Source organism: Phodopus roborovskii, unplaced genomic scaffold, assembly GCF_943737965.1.
Source record: "Phodopus roborovskii unplaced genomic scaffold, PHOROB, whole genome shotgun sequence".
NCBI lineage: Eukaryota > Metazoa > Chordata > Mammalia > Rodentia > Cricetidae > Phodopus > Phodopus roborovskii.
Genome location: NW_026126571.1, coordinates 12,086,142 through 12,104,206, shown reverse-complemented (window position 1 = coordinate 12,104,206; position 18,065 = coordinate 12,086,142). Strand labels below are relative to the sequence as shown.

Below are 18,065 nucleotides of genomic sequence, written 5' to 3'. Positions count from 1 at the left end.
TAATGTAAGTGTCAACTTGCTAAGTCGTATCACTTCTGACATGATTTCATCACCTGTGAAAGGGGGACAATTATTTGCCTAAAAAGATGTGAGGATCAAACACTCCTAGCAGCTGAGAGATATGCTTTCTATTACACTCTGTGTCAATGGGAATGGTTTAAAAACTATACTGTGTGTTGGCACTGGATTGCGTTAATGGGATTTAAGGTCCCAACTAAAGTCAGTGTCTTCAAGTCTTTACTATCTAAATTAATTTTCCTTCCTTTATACATAATAATGTGGTGTACAGTATTTCTTGGGGGTTGTAGGGGGTTTCAAGACAAGGTTTCGCTGTTAGGTCCCTGCTTCCCCTGAACTTGCTCTGTAGATCAGGCTGCTCTCGAACTGGGAGACTCGCCTACTCCCGCCTCCAGAATGCCGGGACTGAAGGCATACGTCACCACCTCATGGCTCTTGAGCACATTTTAGCAACACCGCTGCCTCTTAAGCTTCGGGTTAATCGGATTGATTTTAGAAAGCGTTTCCAAACACTGCCTTTTGGAGGCTTGCCTGGCACCCAGTGCTGCAGTCTGGAGTTAACAGCTCTTAAAGCATGGTAGCAATGACCGGAAAAGGCGCGCAACCCAGATAGTCAACTCGTCATTTTTGATTCGTTCTGCCACCCCAATGCCTCGGTGAGAGCAACCCCGGAATCCCGTTCCACGTTAAACCGAAGTGCCTCGATTCGCTACGAAGGCTGGAGGATAGACAGCTCCAGAAACCCAACCGCTAGGGATGTGCAGCCGATCGGCCACAATTTGCAACCTGCGGGGAGGTTAAGTGTGGCACCTCACCCCCACCCCAACCCCCCCGGAAGTTTTTGAGGCTCCAGTTACTATGTCTGGGAGTCACCTTGACCCTCTCCGAAAGGTGGAGAAAGTGCTCGGCCGGAGGCGGAGTGGGTGAAACCAAAGACAGAGGACACTTTCGTGGGCAGAAGGCACCCTCCCGTTTCCCCTTTCTCAGGGGTTAGCTGAAGACCGAGAGTTTAAGGGTGACAAGAGCAGGTGGCAGGCAGAACTCCGCCCCGCACACGCTTCTCCACCTTCAGCGAGCACGCTTCACTCTCTCCGGGAGATCCCGCCTCCCAGGCGCGCGCGAAGAGTGGCTGCGCGGTGCACGCCGGGAGTCGTGGTCCAGGAGCGGACAGTGGCTACGGGGCGGTCAGCGGTGGCCTACATACCCCATGGTGCTGTGCGGCGCAGGCCGCCTCCCGGATGTGTGCCTGGCGCCGGAAGAGAAGGCGGCCCCCCTCTCTCGGCCCGGCCATCTTGTGGGAAGAGCTGAAGCAGGCGCTTTTGGCTCGGCGCGGTCCGCTGCAATCCGTGGAGGAACGCGCCGCCGAGCCACCATCATGCCTGGGCACCTACAGGAAGGGTTCGGCTGCGTGGTCACCAACCGATTCGACCAGCTATTTGACGACGAATCGGACCCTTTCGAGGTACTGAAGGCAGCAGAGAACAAGAAAAAAGAAGCCGGCGGGGGCGGCGTTGGGGGCCCCGGGGCCAAGAGCGCCGCTCAGGCCGCAGCCCAGACCAACTCCAGCGCGGCGGGCAAACAGTTGCGTAAAGAGTCCCAGAAAGATCGCAAGAACCCGCTGCCCGCCAGCGTCGGCGTGGCTGACAAAAAGGAGGACACGCAGCCGCCGGTGGCGCTTAAGAAAGAAGGTAAAGCCGGCCGGCCGGCCGAGGCGGTGGGGAGCCCCGGGCTGGCGGGGCAGGACGGGGGCGTGCGCCGCCGCTCGCCCGTGCAGCTGGAGGGGCGGCGGAGAGCGCGGAGCCCCGCGCGGGGCCGCGAGCGTGGCTGCCACCCAAGCCCACGCCGCTCGCAGGCGCGGCGGGCGCCTTCCCGCCTCGGGCAGGCAGGCAGAGCGTGCTCCGAGACGGCGGCCCGGGCGTTCCCGCCGATTCGGGCCGGGCAATCGCAGCCGCCGCCGCCGCCGCCGGGCTCTCCGTGATCGGGAGCAGCGCGGGCCACGTTCCCTGCCCGGCGTGCTCCGTCCAGTGCGCGGGCTGCTGCTGCCGCCGCCCGCTCTGGGCTCCTGCCCTGCCATCTTGTCCTACAATGGCGCGGACCCTCAAGGGAAGGCCGGGGCTCGGAGTTTCTCCACTTGGGCTGCGTGTGTTTGGGGCACCGTTCAGAGTGGAGGAAGGGGCTGTTTGGGTCCCACGTGTGCTTTTTTTTTTTTTTTTTTTTTTTTTTTTTTGCCTTTGGGTTAAACTTGCTGTAACTTAGCTCGCATGAATGAAACTGGGGAAGGAGAGAGGAATTTGGCCCCACTCGTTTTAGAGGGAGTTGTGAATTGAAGACTGGTCGTTAGCAGAACCTTTCTCACGTCGCGATCCCTTCTTCCAACACCCTGAAGCCCCCCAGGTCATCGGGCTTTTTGCTGCTCTTGGCTTCAGTGGGTCAAAAAGAGTGCCCAGCCTGTCACGTCCAGCAGCAGAGCTCTTTGGAGCCTGCAGCTTTCCCTCCGCACGTGCGTGAAGCATGGTCAGGTCTTTATCCTCCAGGGCGCTGAAAGTTTCGTAGTTGTTTTGATTTTTACATTCTAAAATACTGGCTCATTGCGGGTCAAAAGGCAAAACAGTTAAGGGTTAAGAAAGTGCAAAATCGATAGTAGGTAGGTTTAGAATCTAAACTGAATCTTTAAGGTTACCATTACATGTTGAAGTTGCCTGTTGGTGCCACGTGCTCATGAAAGGGATTGTTTGGGTTTTGGTTCAAGGTATCTTTTTTTGGGTGGGGGTCTTTTTGTGTAAGGGTTGGAATAAGCATCCAGTACCTAGTTGACTGAATAAAACAATTCTTGTGCAAAAAATGATAGATTTGGAAGGGCAACCTAGTCTGGATTGCTGTAAAACATCACTTGGGCAAAAGTACTCAGATGATTAAGCTTGACATACAGTTGAATAAGCCATTTAATTCTTGTGTAAAGGAACTCTGGTTGGTGTATTTTAAACTGTTAACCTCCTTCATGATACTAATAAAGTTCATGAATAAGTTGTGTCTGAAACACACCAGATTTGCTCACTCAGTAAATGTTCAAAGCATGAAGCTTAATTTAAATTACTCAGTTTTTTTCACCACTAGTCCAGTCGATTATCTTAACTGAAAACTAACATTGGAAGTCTTAAATGTGGGGAATTTTATTTATAGCACGTATTCTTTGCCATTTACTTTAGTCCTTCGGAAAACTTTTTTTTCACATTTTTTTATCTTTTTTTTTTTGATGGTATTGGGAATTGGACTCAAGGACCCTTAAATCACTCTAAAACCAGAGTTGCATAAAACAAGGTTATACAAAAGAGGGAAATTTAGAATAAAAATGTCAGTTACCTATATTGGATGGATGGTACCTCCAAGAAAGGAAAGACTTGTTCATCTGTATGTCCTGTATCTCGATAACACATTACTAGAATGTAATGGTTTCCTTACATAGATTTTGTAGCTTTTGTCTATTTGAAGAACTTGAGAGTTGGCAAAATGTTAAGTGTAGACCAGGTTTTTGGATAAAAAAAAAACAAACACCTGGATTCTACTGCAGTTAACAATTCAAGTATAGGTAAGTACATCAAAAGAAACTTGCATGCTTTAAAAAGTAGCAATCATTTTTCATTAGATGAGTTTACTTTTTGTGGCGGGTGGTATTGGTAGAACCCAGCGTTTTGTCCACTAGGCCAAAGTATAAAGTAGCTCTCACTAAGCAACACTCCCAACCCCATGATGAGTTTATTAAGTTTTTTTCCCTGATTATGTAGGCCTCATTGAATATTGGGTGGGGAAGCAAGCCATTGTTCCTTGGGTGTGTTTAGCTTGGTTATCATTACAAGGACTGAGCTGGTTCCATAGCTCCACCCTAACATACTGTACCTCTGATGAAATTTATGTAAATGTCTTGGCATAGGTTTACATTTAGGGCTTGTCCTGAAAAATTTACAAAGAATGAGATTTAAATATTAAAGAATTTTATCTTTACTATATGACTAGTTAGAGGTATCTGAACCATTGGTGTATCTTCATGGTGTTCCATTTTCTTTAGCTAAGTCACAACACTTGAGATTTTACAAAAACAAATTCTGAACTGTTCATTGACTGTCAAGACTTGTGGCTTGGTAATTAGCATACTTGAAATGGTAAGCATGTATTTAACTTGTCCTTAAGATTACCAATAATTGAATTCATATTGGTTCTTTTTATGAGATTCCTGTGTTATCAGAAAAACCGAAGGTAGAAAAATTAGTTTAAGTGTCACTTAGTACCATGCGTTTTCTGTTTTCTTTTTTGAGGGTGGGTGCTGTGACTGAACTCAGAGTTTGGTTTTTACTAACATTCTGGACAGTCGCAGCTTTCTTAGTACATAATTGCTGAACAAGAACCTTTCTGTGTGATTTGTGAAGATGCTTTGAAAACAGGTATTTCCAAGAGCAGACCTAGAAAAAGGTTTTCTGTTCATGCTAATAATGAATAATGACCATTTCCTAATGGTCACATAATAGTGTTAAAAGACTATGATATGTGTATGCACACTTGGACTTTGAATGTTAATGAGGAAGGCAGTAATTTTTCTGGTTAAATATCTCTATTTGCTTGTTTGGAGTGGAGTTGGGACATAGTCTCTGTAATCCAGATTGGCATTGAACTTCCTTCCAAACCAGCCTTACCTTAGCCTTTTCTAGTGTTAGTATTGTAGGCACTATGTCCAGCTCAAATAGCTATTTTAAATTGTTTTTTTTTTCTAGAAATCATAAATACCTTCTATTTTCCTTTCAGAATTATAATTTTCTAGACTTAAGTTCTTCATTGCCTTCAGTGGATTCCACTGTTTTCTGAGGGGTACATTTGTGAATACCCAGTGCTTGGTTATTAATGAGTGGTTACTGGTTACTATGTTATTAGCTTTGATGTCTTTAAGCTAAAAATACGTCACTTGGCTGAAGTATTTGTAAGTTTAAAATTTTGTGGGAATAGACTTTGACATCTTGGAAAGTAAGGTGTGATGGTGCCTAGTGATTTCCAAGTATAACTTGTAGATGAAGCTTGAGGTGTTTACTATTGAATAAGAATGTCACAAAGCCCTACAAATAATGTAGCCTAAACTTTTGTATTGTAAAAATGATTTGTTTATGCTGGTTATTTGTCATAAGGAATAAGGCGAGTTGGAAGAAGACCTGATCAACAACTTCAGGGTGAAGGAAAAATAATTGATAGGAGACCAGAAAGGCGACCACCTCGGGAAAGAAGATTTGAAAAGCCACTTGAAGAAAAGGGTGAAGGAGGTGAATTTTCAGTTGATAGGTAAGCTTTAAGCAAGGTTTTCTTAGTTTGTTAGTTAGATCTTAATGTAAAGCTATTAATTGGGCATAATTGCCAGGTAGTAGTTGGGGTGATTATTTAGGTATATTTCAGAGAAATGTGAATATGTGTTGTTTCATTTATATTTATGGATAACATGTTCTAAGTTAGATCTCTTAATAGTAAATCTTTTAATTGAGTCAATGACCAATTTCTTCTACTTCCTCTGTCCATATACTGAGTTTAGAAGGACAGTGGTATTATCTATCACTCATGCAGGATAGATATGATTACTGCAGTTAATAGAGTATTGGTAAATACAGTGTGACTGATTCAGTGAGTCAGTGACAAAGTGTGTATTAGCAGAAATGCTTGAAGCAGTTTCTAATTATGAGTAGAAATAAACTTGGAATTTTCTACACCATATATTTAGTTATTGGGTTATGAGCCAGTAAGCATATTCTAAATTTTTGAGAATTGCAGTGGATTTTTACTGTTCCTGTTTCTGGAAATATCAGATCAGAGGTTTAATTTTTAAATTTGTTTTGTAGACCGATTATTGAACGGCCTATCCGAGGCCGAGGTGGTCTTGGAAGGGGTCGAGGTGGCCGTGGACGTGGAATGGGCCGAGGCGATGGATTTGATTCTCGTGGCAAACGTGAATTTGATAGACATAGCGGGAGTGATAGATCGTAAGTCTTATTGATTTTTGTATGTTTTAGATTTAAATGTACTTATTTAATAAAAACTAAATTTGAATTTCTAGAACTAAAGAGTATAATGTTAACTCAGTTTTGTTAGTTCTTTTTCGCATTACAGTGGCCTGAAGCATGAGGACAAACGTGGAGGTAGCGGATCTCACAACTGGGGAACTGTCAAAGATGAATTAACGTTGGTATTCTGATTTTTTTTTTTAAGTTAAATAATTTGAAACCAAAAAAAAACTCTTAACTTATTAGAGGCTTATCAATACAGAATGGATGTTCTGCCTCAAATTGATAACCTTATAATGCCTTAAAGTAGTTAAAGTAATAGTTAAATATTTCTGATGGATGTATGTAGCTGGGAATATTGTGACTTTAATAGTTTGACCTTTAATAGTTTGTCCTTACAAAATTTGATAAGCCTCCCCCACTGTTTTCTTGAGCTAGGTCTTATATAGTCCAGGCTAGTCTTGAACGTCTAATTAATTACAGCTGTCTACTACTGTGTCTGACTTATAGAGCCATGTTTTAAAAGTGTGTAAACTAATATAATTTGTTTTCGCTTAGAGGTCTACTGGAGAGTAAAGTGAATAGAAATAGAATAAAATTAGTAGAAATAAAGAATGTAAAAGTGTTTACTTTGTTATGAAGGATTTTTGCTACATGTAAATGGACCTAGATGCCTTTCTTTTCTTTCTTTCCTTAGAGAGTCTCCCAAATACATTCAGAAACAAATATCTTATAATTGCAGTGATTTGGATCAATCAAATGTGACTGAGGAAACACCTGAAGGTGAAGAGCACCCAGTGGCAGACACTGAGAATAAGTAAGTGGTTTTGAGTGAGGATGCAGTGCGGCTGCATTTTCACCAATAAAGTGATTGGTTTAATTGCAGTCATTGATGGCACAGGCATGAGACTGTCTTCTTTTGAGACATTGCCTTGCTGTCTGGTTCAGGATGGCCTGAAACTCAGTATTCTCTAGTCTTACTAAGTCCTGGGAGTACAGGTGGTACCACCATGCCTGACTTTTAAGTAAAAATCACTAAAATAACCTGTTGTTACCTGGTGATGAAGGGAGGGAACAAAGTACTTTGCATTTGAACTTTAGGAAGGGTGATTTTAGTGACAGCTGAGATTCTGAATGGGTTGCTGTGTGCTAAAAATGAAACAAGCTGGGCAGTGGAGGAAGGCAGAGGCAGGTGGATCTCTGTGAGTTCAGGGCCAGCCTGGTCTACACAATGAGTTCCAGGACAGCCAGAGCTACACAGACACCCTTGTCTCAAAAACAAACAAAATAAACCCAGAAAAAACCAAACTGGACCAAATTGTTGATATAAGAGTTATATAGTCATGTGTTAAGTCGAGGTTCAGCATTATCAGTTATAAATACTGAAATGAGACAACTTGAAAAAACGTTAGCTTCAAACCATGAAAAGCAATGTTGAGAGTGTTGGCCTCCACGTGGGTTAAGTATCTACAGAGGCCAGAAGAGAGAGGGTATTGGATCCCCTGGAACTGGACCATTAACTAATGCTTCCGTAAACAACAATGGGGTGTAGGTGTATTTTTGGCCTGCTGATTTTATTTCCTTTGGGTATGCTGTGAAGCTCAGTCTACTGGGTCTGCATGACATGAGTATTGCTGTCTTGAAATCTTGGCAGTTGTTAAACTAACAGTGATTTATGGGGCTTGCCAGGTGATTTGAGGATCTCTATCTTCTCTTGAGTATGTAGAACCCTTTAAGGGTTGGGGTTGGGGAACTGTCTATGTTGCTGTAATTAACCACTCACCCATGCTCCTATAAATATATCCAAGGAAACTCTTTGGTGCACCAAGCAGGTGGAATGATTTTAATTGGGGTGTGTTTGCGCGCACCTGTGCGCATGTGCACGCTCAGTCTGGAGTGAATACATATTTATTCATGTCTACTTGGGAAATAAGCTCAGCAAAATATATACCAAATGGTAAATTGTTGGATCTGTTTCTAGGCTTTTGAGAATCTTTGATTTCCATGGTGGTTGTGTTGTACATTTATGAGGGTATTTTCTCTGCATCCTCACCAGCATTTCTTTCTCTGTGAATAGCCATTCATGACTAGGGTGAGGTGATCTTAATGTCATTTTGATGGTGTTTTGTTTTTAGTCAGGTCTTATGTAGCTCAGATTGCCCTTGAACTATGTAATGGAGGATTATTTTGCTTATGATTCTTTCCATGTTCAGGGGTTACAGGTGTGCTCAGCCATTACTGTCTAGTTTGCATTGCTAGGACATTGGTAGGATGCACTACCATCTGAATTACATCCCAGCCCTGTGCTTTTCATTTATTTTTGCACTGATAATTACTGATGATGAACCTTGTTTCCCCCTTTCATTTACTTTGTGTAACAGCCCTGGCTACCCTAGAACTTACTTTGTAGAGCGGGCTGGCTTTGGATTCCGCCTGCCTCTGTCTCCCAACTGTTGGCCCACTCTTATTTACCCTTTTTTTAAAGTCAGATTATGGTTATTTTGTGTTTTTTTTTTGTGTGTGTTTTGGTTGATGTGCTGTTTGCATTTGTTACATTACATACTTTCTATTTTCTGTTAGTCATGGGTTGCAGGTATTTTCTTCCATCTGTGCATATTGCCTTTTAGTTTTGATGAAATCCTATTAGCCAGATCTTGCTTTTGTTTCTTTGCCTTTGGGGGCTCTTTGGCAAGACCAATTCCCTCCAGGTAAACTTTGTTTGTAATTTTATGTGTAAGGAAGTTTTGCCCACATGCATATGGTGCCCATGGAGGCCAGAGGAGGTTATTGGATTTGGATCTGGACTTGTAGATGATAACCCTCTATATAGGTGCTAAAGGTTGGATCTGGGTCTTTGGGAAGAGTGGCTAGTGCTCTTAACTGCTGAACCATTTCTCCAGTCCTGTTTGGTTTTTGAGACAGGGTCTTCACTTTGTTGTAGTGGTGGCCTAGAACTCTCTATGTAGACCAGGCTGACTTTAGTTCACGAGGACTGTTTAATTATGTCTCTAGTGCTGGGATTAAAGGCATTGTGCTACCACTCTCTATTAAAGTCGTTTTAAATTTTTTAACTGTTGAATTGGAATCTCTGAGGTTATATGAAAAGAGAGAGCGAAAGAAATGTGAAGTGCTGTTTTGTTGATAAGTGGAAGAATTGTATTTTATAGACTTGTTGGAGAAGGAAAACAATCACTGGAATAAATAAAAAGTAAATGGAGTAGGTGGTCTTTTGCATTAAGAATTTGAGTGTGTTTTACTTTGGAGGGGTAGGTATAATGGGGATTAATAATACCTCACAATACTCAGCACAATCTTTTTCCTTTATTCAATGTAACTTGTCACTTTCAGAGTGTCCTCAAAGATTGTAAATGTTTCTCAGAATGAAATGATATATTCATGTAGTGTTAGAAAGGATTCCTCTTATAAAGTAGGGGGAAATGGTATGTAGTCTTTTATTTGCAGGATAAGTTGAAGTAAAACTAGAGTAGTCTTTAAAGGTAGTCTATGACAGTCATGGACTGTCAGGGCTGGTAAGTCATTAAGACAGAGTTTTAGTTCTATGATCTGTAAAAATGACTTGATAGACTTGGTGTCCTGTCAAGATTGAATGTAAATTTGTTTTAGGAAGTTGTAAGATAGAATCTGTCCAAATATAAAGAATTACATAAAGATAATTTAGCAATGATGTTAAACTAAATCACTTGCTATCTTTGGAAGGAAACAGAGCTCCCAAAATAGCAAATGATATGTTTAGTGGCATTTGGAATTAGACTAAGATCATGGATTCCTAGGCCTGTGCTTTACGTAGGAAGGGGGGGGGCAGATAATGAAAATAGTTAAGACTTGGGAAGTAACTATTTTGATGTAAATGTTGAAACCAATTTGTTTTGTGGACAATTCCACTACTAGTGAAACCCCAGTATTCTGTCCATGTTAGGTTGGTTTGAGAGTTGGAGTCATGAAATTTCAGATGTGTAGAAATCATGCTTGCATACTTCATTAGAGTCCTAGTGATTAAAGTAGAACAACATAGTGGTCTCCATTATATATGAAATGAAAACAGTGATGGCTCAGTCAGTACAGCTCCTGCTGCTCAAGTTTTAAGGCCTGAGTTTGGATGCCAGACATCGGTGCACATCTGAACAACAACCCTCACAGTGGGTGTGGGAAGATATTTCTAGAGCCATCCAACCTAAGTCTCTAGGTAGTTGGTGATCTCCAGATTCAGTGGAAGATCTGGTCTCAAAAATAAAAGCAGAGAGTGATGATAGCAAACACGAGCCTTGACCTTTGACATATCTGCATGCACATGTAAACACCGCTATGTACTGTACCATTTACAGTTTTAGGGGTGAGTGAGACACGACAGGGTACAGTTTAAAGTATAGTTTCAAAGGAATGTATATTATGGATTGATAAGGCCAGTTCATGGTAAATAGTCATTTAAGAAAGCAAGTTTTAATCTGTACTCACGAATCAGCATGCAGATGAACTGATTTCTCCTATGCTGCATGTTGGGTGCTGGTTATACAGATAGCTGCAATTCTTTGATAGTCTTCCTAACAGATACTGTCAATTTTCTTATTTTTGTAATTTTAGATATGTATATTGAAAAATGTGTGTGTGTGTGTGTGTGTGTGTTTGTGTTTTGTCTACTTGTATGTATGTGTGCCATTTACTTGTCTGTTGCCCATGGAGTTGAGAAGGGGGCTCCTGATCTCCTGGAACTGAAGTTACAGGGACTGGTGAACCACCATGTATGTGCTGGGTTCTGAATGAACCTCAGTTCTCTGGGAGAGTAGCCAGTATTTTTAACCTCTTAGCTATCTCTTCAGTCCCCCAGATATTTTTCCACAAATTAGTATCAGCCTTGATATAAAATTTAAATATCTTTTTCACAGGGAGAATGAAGTTGAAGAGGTTAAGGAAGAGGGTCCAAAAGAGATGACTTTGGATGAGTGGAAAGCTATTCAAAATAAAGACCGAGCAAAAGTAGAGTTTAATATCCGAAAACCAAATGAAGGTGCTGATGGACAATGGAAAAAGGGATTTGTTCTGCATAAATCAAAAAGTGAAGAGGTAAAGTTAAAATTGTTTGAATATGTTCATATGTGGCTTGAATTATAATTTATAGTAAATTAAATATGGATAACTTTTTTTTTCCTGCTCCCGAGACAGGGTTTCTCTGTTTACCTCTAGCTGTTCTGGAACTAGCTCTTGCAGCCAGACTGACCTTAACAGAGATCCGCCTGCCTCTGTCTCCAAGTGCATGTGCCACGCTTTTAAGCCTTATTTTAGATTTACTTGATATTCAGGACTCAGAAAATGTTAGTATTTTTGTTTGTCCTATAAAGACTGGTTAAGAGTTTCTTTTAGCTAAGAAACATGGAAACTAATGTAACTACTTGAGAAAGTCCTGCTGATGTGGGGTTGTTATTTTCTTCTAGCAGCTTTTGCTGGCCTTTTTGATACCTGTATTTACTAATGTCATAAATTAGGCTATGTCAGAAATTCAAATCATGCTATTCCAACGTGAAGTTTAAATGTTAGTAGGGCAGTCTATAATTTAGGATTTTGTTCACTTATTTTTGATATTGGGGATTGAACTCAGGGCTTCAAACATGCTAATAAGCAAGCACATGCTCTGCCATTAAGTCGTAACCTGTAACCCTCAATTTCTTAATCCGTTTGGTTTATTAGCCATACAAATGGCTGAGACCAATATGGGAAACACTGTTAACCAAGGATATTTATTCCATTAAATATAAAATAAGGAAATTGCCTTAAATGTCAAGTCTTTTAAAAAGTTACATTTTGTTTCATTAGAATGAATTTTTTATCCCAGTTCTTACATATAAATTTGCTAGTGTTATATGAGTAGATCAGTATAGGTGGAAGTCCTGATTTACAAAAATGAATGTAGGAATTCCTTTTTTAAAATAACAAATGGCCTATGTTAATATGAAAAAGATTTACCTAGGCTCTGGCCTTTCCCATTAAAATCTAGTCGTAAAATTAGGTAATTTAATATATTGATAGTCTTTTTTTTCTGAGCTTTTCATAAAACTACAACAGTCCTATTTAACTGTGATTTTTGCTTTCTGTTATTTTCAGTTAACCTGTAGTCAACTAAAGTCCAAAAATAATAAATGGAAAACTAGAAATCATTTTTACATTGCATTCCATTATGAATAATGTGGTAGAAGCATTATCCTTTACTTTGAGTATATAATTATCCATTTAAAACTATTTTCATTGTATATACTACTTGCCCATTAGTTAACTAATAGCTCATATAAAGAAAAAAATAGGGTTTGGTACTGTGGTTTTAGGAATCTCGTGAGTTTTAGTGACCTGCAAATATTAGGGACTACTGTATCATGCAAGGTAAGATACAAGAAGTTTTGAAAATTTTAAAATGCTCAGTTGCAAGTCAACGTAATGTTTGGATCCATACATTTATTGTGCCTTTGTGATGTGAATACTTATAATAATAATATGGGCTTACTGATTTTTATATTGACATTGTCTGTGGAAATAATGGTATGGTTCTGTGAAGGAAGAAATGTGGTTTGGGGGTGGGAAATTGAGTCATTGTACTGACAGAGCTGAGGTCAGAGCACATTAAAACCCTAGATGCTCTAGAGATACGAGTGGATTTGTTATTTTGGTTTTTATCACATTCTGCAAGCCAACCTAAAAGTTAGGAATGTGTCCTGGTCATCAAAACCGTCCAGGTTTAAACACATCACTTAAGCTTGTTTTGCTTTTGTGCTCTAGAAAGTTAATAATGACATCAGTTAGTAGCTATGATACTACAGGTGGCTAGAAAGGACAGTGTACTTGTTCTTCTCCATATAGATTTTATATGTATTAATAATAAAAAGTGGACTCACTAGTATAAAGCAAACTTTTCAGCCAAGGATTAAAACTTAGTTTTATCTGAAATATGTAAAAGGCAGGCATTAAGCAGTATTGAATTCTATTAATTCTTCTTTCAGACTGAGACACGAAGCTTATATGTAATGATCATCTTAGGTTTATAATGCCTTGTTTATTAGTAAAGTGCTTCTAGTGAATTTATGATGTGGATGTATTTGTAGTTCCTAGAGTCTCTTATGTAAAGTTTATAATTTATGACTTTTGAAGTTGGCAGTTTATGTGGTTGAGTGATGAAGGTTGAGTAATCCTTGCCTGTAATGCTTGAAACTGAACATTTCAAGTTTTGGGATATTTGTATAGAACATCCCAAATTTGAAAGTCATGGTGCACAAAATATTTAGTATTTGAGATAGGCATGCTTCCTCAACTAATAATTGTATATAAACAACAAAACTTTAATGTGTATATTCAATCGTGGGTAGCAGGGCCTACTGTGGGAAAATACAACAAAAACCTCAGATTTATCACTAGTAGAAACTGTATATGCCTTACCCAAACATCATCAGGGCTCACATTGGAATTTCAGTTTGGGCCTGTTTTAATGTCACATAGATTAAAGCTGCTGAAGATTTAGGACTAGAGTGGGAACTTGTCACTTGCATTGTATGTCATCAGCCTAGGACTGCTGGCAATTTGTAATGAAGTTAAAAGAATCATTCTTCAAAGTCACTACCTGACCCACAGATGAATTTATTTTATTACCTGTAGAGCTAGAAGTAGATATAGTCATTCACACAAAGTACAGGATTGATAAATGGTCTTTTATTTTATTTTTATTTAGCTTTTTAAATTTGGTGATTGGTCTTTTAGATAGGAAACACATTTAGAAATCTTGCAGCATTACTTTTATAATAATGCAAGGGGCTTCACTTATATTTTAGGCTCATGCTGAAGATTCGGTCATGGACCATCATTTCCGGAAGCCAGCAAATGATATAACGTCTCAACTAGAGATCAATTTTGGAGACTTAGGCCGCCCAGGACGTGGTGGCAGGGGCGGACGTGGTGGACGTGGTCGTGGTGGACGTCCAAACCGTGGCAGCAGGACTGATAAGGTAATTTTAAGATGCATTTTTTTTTTCTGTTTTGAGCAATTTAGGACGTGCAAACGATTACTGCCTGGATATTTTGGATTGTGGGGTAGGGGGCAGATAAATAGAATTAAAGAAGTGACTTATTTTCAAGAAACAACATTTTGTGGCAATTGCACTATGTGGCTGCAGCCATCCTGGAGCTCAACTGTAGAGCAAGCACTGACCTTCTGTGGAGTGCTTATTAAACACTCACCACCTCACTTGGCCTTAGTTCTGTTTTTAACAGACATAATGATAAGAATCGTGCTGCCAAAGAGTTGAATTAATCATACTATTGAGTTCTTTGTTTGTCAAGGTGCTTTTTGCATGTTGTTATAATTTCTTTTTACTCTGGGGTATCCTCACTGAGGTATGGAATATTCCTAGGATTGCTAAAGTTTCCCAGAAACACTAGTCTGCCATAATTTAGGAGTGGGGTGCTATAGGTGCTTTATCATGCTGCTCCCAAACTTGCAGTCAGGCCTCACCCTCTCAAAGGATGGTGACTTGACTGTAGGATTTTATACCCTGTCTTCCTCTAAAACAAGTCCTGAATGAGAACTTTGATAGATGCCCAAGGAGTTAATTTTGAATTCAGAATTGCCTGTTGACAAAGTATTAGGGATAACTTTAATGTCTGGTTTGAAAAAACAAGCCATAGACTCCTGAATTCATGGGGGCTTCCCCCCTTTGGAGACTGGGTTTCACTATACAACCCTGGCTGTCCTTGAACTCTCTGTAGACCAAATGGCTAAGAGCAAAATCTGTTCTGAAGGGCGGGTTGCCAGGTAATGTATCAATCTGTGATAGAGCACTTAACCTAGTAATGTATAAGCCTTGACAGGATTCCTGTTAGGTCCAATAATTAAAGTACTTTATTGGAGAAACTGAGGTATATGTATAGTTTTAATATTTATAATTTCATTTTTAAAGTAAAAGCTTCGATCTGACTTATGTATGTAGTATTTCAATAGGAAGACGTTAGAGTTCAGTGTCTAATTATAGGCACTAGCAGACTGTTTTTAAGATTTCAGAATTGTGGTTAATTTTTTGCTTTTGTTTTTTTTTTCCTCAGTCAAGTGCTTCTGCTCCTGATGTAGATGACCCAGAGGCATTCCCAGCTCTGGCCTAACTGGATGCCATAATACAACACTGGTTCCTTGTGGACCCTCCTGTTGAAAGCTTTTGCATGCTTAAGGATCCCAAACAACTAAGAATTAAAAAAAAAAAAAAAGACTGTCATTCATACCATTCACACCTAAAGACTGAATTTTATCTGTTTTGAAAACGAACTTCTCTAGCTACACAGAAGTAACAAATATGTTAGTCAGTTTTGTATTTAGAAATGTATTGGTAGCAGGGATGTTTTCATAATTTTCAGAGATTATGCATTCTTCATGAATACTTTTGTATTGCTGCTTGCAAATATGCATTTCCAAACTTGAAATATAGGTGTGAACAGTGTGTACCAGTTTAAAGGTTTCACTTCATTTGTGTTTTTAATTAAGGGTTTAGATGTTCCCTCAATTACAAGCCGGTCTTAAATATTAGACAAAATACTGGTTATAATATCTGCTTTGCCTTTTCACACATGTCAACTGGGACATGTAAACTTCTGATTTACCAGACTTTGTGCTCCATGGAATACTAACCACTATGTATTTTAACTATATATTTTTATTTGGGAGTTGGCATTCTCCCCCCCCCCCCACATCTTATGATAGTTGATATATACTAAATCTTTATACAGAATTATCAGTACTTGAATGAATTCAAAACACATTGGTTTTTTAACTCTTGAGTCATGCATGGTTTATTAGATTCGAATTATACCTGATTCACCTATATTTACTTTTAAAATGCGTGGCTTCCTCATTTTAAAAGTAAAACTAAACACTGCTTTTGGAACTTGTGTAAGCTACTTCTTGTTGACAGATATAGCCTGTGTTCAGTGAAATAGTTCTGTGGGTGTGGGTGTTTTCTTCCCTCTAACAAGGTGGGTGGAGTTAGTTTGGTTAATGCCTAGTAGTTAAACTTATATAAAATGAGAGCCTGGCCATTTGGTATTTGTGTATGAAAGGCCCACAAATCAAGATGGTTATCTGTAATCTTTATTCTTGATTTAGAAGAAGCAAAGGGCACTCATTGGTTAGTATGCTGAGATGGAAAACTATCTTGTAGTATTTCAGAACAGCTTTACTTTTAGTTTGGATCAGCAACACCACACATAAAATACAAGACAAGTATCTTGTTTATGAATTTTCTATGTATTGTTATGATTTTGACCTGGGTTAATAGATAAATGTTTCATGGAAAGTGTTAAGTATCAGTTTCCATTTCCTCCATTAGAAAATTAGGTAATTGATTATTTGAACAGAAACATCGCTGCTTATTAAAAAGTATATACATAGAATGCTTGAAAAACAAGTTTTCTAGGATATTTTTATTCACATTCATTAATTAACCAGGGAAGGAATTTTATTCAAAGCTTTAAGACTTTTTTTTAAACTGTAATTTTGGGTATAATGGAGATCTTAAATCTTACATTTGCTAGTTAGGTAATTAATTTTTATGTACACATCTAAAAGACTCATTTAATTGTATTTACTGGGTGTGAGTCTGACTGCTTGGAAAGAAGGTATTTTTTTAAATAGACTTATGTAGATGCCTGATGTTTCACATGTTCAGATACCTCCTGTCCAGAGGTAAGTCAAGTTTATTTTGCAGCATATATACCCTTAAATCAATGTTTAAACTGTCAAGTATTTTAATTCACTTTTTAATAGTAACATCATTATACATCCATATTTCCAGCAACATGGTGTAGAAAACACCACCTCTTAGAAAAACATAGGTTCTACTCAGAGTCACTATCACCAGAAAACACAGGGCATTTGCAACATAGCTGCAAACTTTCAAAGTAGGTTGGAATTGAAGAGGTCTATTCTGCCTGATGCTTGTGAATTTCCTTTCAGGTTCACTTTATGTCAAGAACTATAGGTAGACTTTCTGTATATTAAAAAATAACAATTTATTTTCATGCTCATTTCCTGAAAGATATAGAAGCAATCAATCAAGTGGGAGCCTCTTTATGTTTCTTGGCTTCCCTTTTTCTGATCTCTGCACTGTCAAGATAATGTAACTTTTAAGATTTTAAATGTTTAGATATCATGTGAGGTTTTAAATGAACCTGCTAAGTCCTGTATTTGCGAACAGTATCTGTCTTAATGATAAAGTTGGGGAAGTTAGTAAAACAATTTCAAGAGTAGATATAATAGTTGGCTTAAATAATGTAAATATATATAACATCAGTTGAAATTTTTAGCATAGTTCCAGCTTGGGTTGAAGGGAGGATATAGATTACTAGTTCAAAACTATTTGGAGCTGTTCAGAGATCTTAAATGTACCAGCAAGTACTACAGTTCAAGACATGTGATTTCTAGATTTGTGAATGTATTTGGTTTATTTTGGGTATGGGTTCCTAGAGAGATTATTGCATATTCCTTGTGATTGTTATTTTTATAATTACTAGAGATTGGTGAAATAGAAAAGATGTTATACTTAGTTTGCAAGTAAAGTATGTGTTTTATGTTGAATTTTTAAAAACATCTTCAGAGTATTAGCAGGTAGAAGAAACCAGGTAGTAAAAATTAAAAATGGGAAGCTGCCAGAACCTTACTCACTGACGTTGACTTTAACATGACAGTGCAGGTACATCTGGACAGGTGGCCCAACATGCCCTAACTGCTTTAGTATACCTATGGTGCATGCCGATTTGCTTCCTTACCCACACTACCTGGCTGCCCATGCTGGGCAAGTATGCTGAAAGTTACAACCATAGCACTATTGTAAAGGAAGTTTAGGAAATATATTCTAGCCCAAACCTTTGTAATTGAAGTGAGATTAATATGTAAATGTTAAATCTGAACGTCCTATTTTCACATTAACTAAAAGCCAGAAACCAGACTACTAGTATGCTTTAAAGAGTATGTCTAATAACAAG

The 18,065-nt window shown here is 39.1% G+C and overlaps 2 protein-coding genes across 5 annotated transcripts in view; one reads left to right on the top strand and one right to left on the bottom strand.

Moving 5' to 3' along the window:
- LOC127235735 (ribose-5-phosphate isomerase) overlaps positions 1-18,065 on the bottom strand; it is an 877,486-nt gene that overhangs the window by 116,575 nt on the left and 742,846 nt on the right. The gene's annotated exons all lie outside the window — the stretch shown is intronic.
- On the top strand, positions 1,211-15,970 carry Serbp1 (SERPINE1 mRNA binding protein 1). 4 transcript variants are annotated; one of them, XM_051203107.1, is made up of 8 exons: positions 1,211-1,706; positions 5,187-5,337; positions 5,886-6,026; positions 6,154-6,225; positions 6,790-6,864; positions 10,949-11,126; positions 13,871-14,044; positions 15,138-15,970. In XM_051203107.1, the coding sequence occupies exons 1-8, from the start codon at positions 1,226-1,228 to the stop codon at positions 15,192-15,194; spliced, it is 1,329 nt and encodes a 442-aa protein (XP_051059064.1). In that variant the 5' UTR covers positions 1,211-1,225; the 3' UTR covers positions 15,195-15,970. The 4 variants fall into 4 exon arrangements, with proteins under 4 accessions (XP_051059064.1, XP_051059061.1, XP_051059063.1 ...); XM_051203104.1 differs by having other exon boundaries at positions 6,745-6,864; XM_051203106.1 differs by having other exon boundaries at positions 6,136-6,225.